This window comes from Condylura cristata, unplaced genomic scaffold, assembly GCF_000260355.1.
Source record: "Condylura cristata isolate star-nosed mole 26May11 unplaced genomic scaffold, ConCri1.0 scaffold00037, whole genome shotgun sequence".
Lineage (NCBI taxonomy): Eukaryota > Metazoa > Chordata > Mammalia > Eulipotyphla > Talpidae > Condylura > Condylura cristata.
The window spans coordinates 1,884,667-1,890,566 of record NW_004567138.1 but is presented as its reverse complement, the minus strand read 5'-3'; the positions used below and the strand labels follow the sequence as shown (position 1 = coordinate 1,890,566).

The window sequence follows — 5,900 nt, the reverse complement described above, 5'->3', positions numbered from 1 at the left end:
ATGCATTAAACTGTGGTGATAGCACATGGGTGACTTGGTAATGGGAACCCAAGAGGATTGCAACTGAGATGGAAAAATACACAAAAAGATGTGAAAATAAACTATTAATATATTTTTTTAAAAATTCAGGGTTCATAGCAAATGGCCAACACTAAATACCAATGAGTTTTAAAAAAATAAAAAGTATGACTATGACTAAAGTCCTGAAAACATTAATCATCACTATCTTGCACTCGTGAACGATGCCCTAACTACAGTGACCACTCACAGATCAGAGTGCTCCTCCCTCTATGATACAGTTCTCCCAGGCCAGTCCTAAATGTAGTCTACCCTGGCAAACAGTAATCTACATTATACCCCCAATGGATTTCACTAGTACAGTATGATCACAACCAAATAAAATGCTTGCATGAATCCTTAACTCAGTGAGATAAGGTATTGGGCACACCGATAATTAAAAGCAAATCAGCAATAATTCTCCCTAAATTCAACCTTAAGCTTCTTCCCCACTGCCCTGGGGAATTAAAATTAAATGAGCGTACAGTCCCATCCAACGAGGATGTCACCACCACAGTTGTATAAGAAAGGTTCTAGGAGAAAATGGGGCTCACTGCTCTTCATCATCACCCCTCTTGCTGCGGGCCAGATCTCACTGGAGGTATTGGTGAGGGCAGGCACATAATGAAAGCACTAGGTCCAGCCACACACACACAAAATTCTGCTCACGAAGCTGGGATGAAAGGATGCCAGGGGCATGACCACCCACCATGTTGGAAGCCCGGATAATATTAATATTCTAATACATTTGCTGATGTGAATTTTTAAGTGCATCCCCAAATTCCCTATATGCATTTTTAAGACCAGGCAGGATGAAAGACTATTACAGAGTATCTAAAACACAGCAGTCTCCTTGCTGACATACTCACCACCCAAGTGTCTTTTAAAAGCATGATATACAAAGACAGTATAATGGCAGAAATACTTTGTGTACATGCTTGCTGACTACGCTAACAGTGAATACAGTAACATCTTCTAAGACACAGTGCTATACATTAAGAGAAAATAAGGATGAAAGTCCTCTGTATCATGAAGACACTGCATGAAGGAGGGAAAGAAACTAAAACTTTGCTACGAGTCTCAATGTTTGAATACAAAGGGCAGTTTTGTCAAGGATCTCAAATATCTCCCACATGGTTAAGTTTGTAGCTTCCTCTTAATTTTCCACTATGCTCAGTTCTTTGTTAAGAGTCATACATAAATTTTCTGGAAAGTTAACTGACTACAATTCTTTAGAAAGAGTAAACAAAGATGACCAAATAAAGAAAATTTTCTTTCCTGTCCCCAACCTCTCAAAAGATTCTGAGAAAGTCATTAATCACCCAGGAGAACAGAGGAGGAGGCACGGAAAAGAAACAAAACATGTAATATACCTTGGGAGTGGAGGGGAAAAAAGAGAAGAACACATATGAAGTAGAGCAAAGGGTTTTGAACACCCAGTTTAAAGCATTGTTATATAACATCACTGTCACTGACCATGAGACCACAAACTTATCAGACTATCATAGCCAACTTCCTTATCAAACTATCTTGAGCTTTTTTTTTTTCCTTAAGAAAAGCGGTATTTCAAAGAACTGTTGGTATAATAAAAGTATTAAAAGCCAATTCCACAAGTACTAAACTTAATTAGGCAACTAGTGGGTTTTGCATCCCTGATAAGGAAAACATTTTCCATAGGCTTTTAGGTCTTCGAAATTTTAAAGATATCTCTCAAGAAAGGGCAAAATTACTATCCGATATGCAAGAATTGTACCGATGATTAAAATGAAAAACTAAGAGGGGAGTCCTAACTTCAGGACTCTTTAGTCAACTCTTAAAGCAAGATCGGTTTTCCCTGATACACAGCATTTTTTTGTGTTTTCAATTATAATTAGCAGGCAATAGATATTTAGCAACCATGACATTTGATAAAGAACTCCAGAATTCTGTCTCCTCTGTGAGACTGGAAGATTGGTCAAGTGGACCCAATTTTGCTTCCATGTGGCAAAAACTGGTACCTGCTTTGAAGTCCCTGGTTTAAGGCACCAAAATTTTCAGCCTTGAGTACTAACCTTTTCCTCGACGGCCCTTCTTCAAAATCTGAAGAACTAACATCGTTGCTAGTAGAGGACACTTGGGATGCATCGTCCTTCTCATTCTCTGACTGTTCTGACGCTGGTCCTAATCCCTTAGACTGGCCATTACCAAGGAGCCCTACAGGTGAGAAAAGGGACAAACACTTAAAAACATGATATGAGAAGCAGCACGTTTACCACAGTTAACCCTGTCAATGGCTGATGAAGACAGACAAGCATTTGGATAGAAAAGAAATAAAAGTCAGGCACCTCTTTTGAATAGAGGAAGGAGAAAAGTCGCACCTTGTCCTACTTTAGACCTTTTAAGACCATGAAATGCCTAACAAGGAACCAATTTCAACAATGCGCGTCTCCAGCGAAATTTGTAATCATTAATATACTTGCAGTTTTCATTTTTTGTAGCATATACACATCTTTTTAGGGGTGGGGGATGGAAAGGAAGAAAGGCATCTCAAGAATTACCAATTCAGACTAGTTCTTCTTTACATATTTGCTCTAAGTATTTACTCTAGAAGTACTAAAAATCCTTTTTGGAATTGCTTCAGGAAACTGCATCAGCCACAGGAGCAAGGTCCGCCTGCTCTGCAGTGATATCGTAGTTGCTGATGAGACATTCTACTTTGCAACTCTCTGTTCACAGCACCCCATTATGTTTCACAGTCACCAGAGTGGCCTCTGTCTCAAAGAATACAAATTCTCTCTGAGACTGCACAGGGGCACCACACACAAGAGGAGCCCAGGATGTGCTTCACTAGTAGACATGGAGGTCCCAGGGAAGCGGCTGCTCTAGAAGTGCTGCCTGTGATGAAAACAGTTTATGGAGATGACATGGAGGAATATTACCAAGCAATGAAGCCATTGGCGGTGGCTGCTGGATTCAGGAGCCTGAACCCCTAGCACCCCCTAGCACCCAGTTACCCTTGCATTCAGGCTCTACATACACGGTCGGGCCCATTCGCCAGCCTCACAGGCATCAGAAGCCAGCAGCCAGCAGCATTAAACCCTCTTTTAGTCAAAATACTGACGAATGGTTTCTGTTAGCTGCACTGAACACTATGTAGAAAACAGCAATTTAAGTATTCGGTAATTTTTTGTGAAAGAACATAGTAGACTGCAACAGAACCCTGGACTTAACCTGCATGTGCATATATTTTCCCAGTTACCTATGTTTACATCATTGCAGGGTATAAGTGGTAACGTAGCAATGGAAAACTAATATATGCAGTTAAAAAAAAAAAACGCTGCAATCACTCAGAAGTAGTGGAAAGGAATAAAATTTAGAAAAGAAAAAATCCACAGCATTCAATGAAAGAACACACTGGGAGGCAAAAGGAAACAAAATAGCTGGGAAACCTGAGGCGAAGGTGGACATGTGGCCGGCATGGCAGAGACCAGGGCTGTGCTACCCGGTCTGGTGGGCACCGGGCATGTGCAGTTACTGAGCATCTGAAATATGGCTCGTGTGGATAAGAAAACAGATTTTTTAATTTTATTTAGTTTTAATTAATTTAAAGCTGAATGTAACTAACATTTCATTAATTTATATTGATTAATTTTTGAAATATTTTGGATGCATTATTAGGTTAAGTCAAATGTATTAAAATTAATCTTAACGGATTCCTTTTCATTTTTTACAATGCAGCTCAGAAAGCTAAAATTACATATGTAGTGGAAATAATCTCTATTGATCAACATTAGAGTATTTAGTGATGCCACTAAGAGGGAGAGGAGACAGCCCCGCCCACGCAGCCTACCCAAGCAGTGGGAGGACAGAGACAATACTTCAGAGATTGGGCAATGGCCTAGGGACAGAATATAAGAGGAAAAGCTGGATGAAATACCACACTTCCTTTAAACTTGGGTTACAGACCATATTAAGATAAGAACAGAAAGAGGATACGCATATTGTTTAGAAATACAGGCAATGTTTTCAAAAAATATAGCTCAAAGCTTTCAATGCTTAATTAAGCAACATTAAGGAAAACAAAACAGGAAAAGCAGGACAAAGTCTGAACACATCCATTCATTTACTTGACACACAATTCCAGGGCCTGGGCGATACAAGCACAACCAAATTCTACATCCTGGTGAAAGGCTATCACTATCAGCTAGCAGGACACCTAAAATAGAAATGAAACGTTTGTGGATCAAGAAGTCGGCACTGGGGAAGGGCAGTGACTCAATCAATGGAAGCAGTGATTAAATTCATAATATGAAACATAAATAGCAAAGCTGGGATTCGCAATGTTTAAAAGCAAAAACAAGAAGCAGGTACTAGATAATGAAGGAGAGAAAAGAGGTGGTCGTTCTGAAGTTTTATTTGGATCAAGGAGGAGACTATAAAAAACTAGAAGTTGCTACAAGAAACTGGGGAAGAAAGTCCACTGCGCCCTTTAGAACCCAACAGGAGCTTAAAAGCCTGCTAACTAGCTGGGTGGGTGGGCGGGTAAGTGACTGAGTGACTGACACAGAAATGCTGAGCTACTCCTTGGCACCTATACTCTGGTCCATCTGACAAATTAACCTCCCTAGTTTGTAAAAGACCATGATTCTCAACTTGAGCATGAAGCAGAATCATAATCACCTAAGTGCTTGTTCAAACACAGTCTTTCTAGCCTGTCGAATCCACTCCCAGTCAACACTGACACTACCTTGGCTGGCACGGGAGCCACAGTATGAGAATTACTACTGCAGAGGACAGCAAGTTTCAAGCCAACATGGGGTCGAGGTGCCATAAGCTAATAAAGCTTTGGGTAAGAGTGAATTAGAACTCAGGAAACCAGTCACAATACATACAATCTTTCATAACATAACTTCTCAGTAAAGGTCCAAAGCCACAATTGTATGGCAGCATTTATCTACCTTATATCGCAACGTCTGTGATGGGAAATAAGGTTACTATGAAACTTCACAAATCTGCAACAGTCAGTTCAACACTGCAGAAAAGCCAAGATTCCAGATTACACACAATTTCTATGATTTAAAATCCCAAAAGACACAAAAATTTCAACATATACATTAATATATGATTATAGTATATTTAAAATAATGATTTCATTGTCTCTAATACTACAAAAAAAGGGGAGAAAATACAAGCGAAGCAGATGACCCAATATTATAGAAATACTATAAAACCTTTCAGAATAAATAACGTATAAATAAAGGGCCCAGTGGTTGGAGGCAGCAGGGGGAGAAGGCATTGGGCAATGGTCTGGACTACTTGATGTTGGAGGGAAATTGGAGCAGCAGGGTTCCCCCTTGGAAGGCTCAAGGTCATTGTTACTTCCCTCTCAAAAATTATCTGTCCAATCACAAATTCCGAGAAAGTGCATCAACACAACACATTACATGAAAAGGGGGACTTTGTACAAACCAACGTGAACCGAAGCCAATGAGGCGTGACTGAGTTACATCAAGAGTTCCCCCACTCCAAGCATCATGTGATTACAAGTGGCTGACCAAGACTAACTCGGGGTACCTGCTTCACCGTCCAGCTGAATCAATGAGCACCCACCCAGACACAATGAACTGACTGCCTGGTTTGCAGACTCAAGGGCCTCACTTTGTCCCAGCTTTTCAAGGGCAAGGACCCACATGTTCCACATGTGATCAACTTTTTCAATCTGAGTACCGCCATTCTGTATGTATCAGCAGAGAAAATTTATACTTTTTTTAAAAAATATTTATTTATTTATTCATATGGAACTGGGGTACAGGCCAGAGATATGGAGGGTGAGAGGATTCACCAGAGACAGAGTGGGGAGCAGA

At 40.2% G+C, this 5,900-nt stretch overlaps 1 protein-coding gene across 3 annotated transcripts in view; it reads right to left on the bottom strand.

Annotated features, from left to right (window-relative positions):
• JARID2 (jumonji, AT rich interactive domain 2) overlaps positions 1-5,900 on the bottom strand; it is a 241,792-nt gene that overhangs the window by 96,701 nt on the left and 139,191 nt on the right. For all 3 annotated transcript variants that reach the window (XM_004693301.2, XM_012732943.1, XM_012732942.1), the window contains one exon: positions 2,109-2,250. In XM_004693301.2, the coding sequence (XP_004693358.2) occupies positions 2,109-2,250 (142 nt within the window). The remainder of the gene's footprint in view (positions 1-2,108; positions 2,251-5,900) is intronic.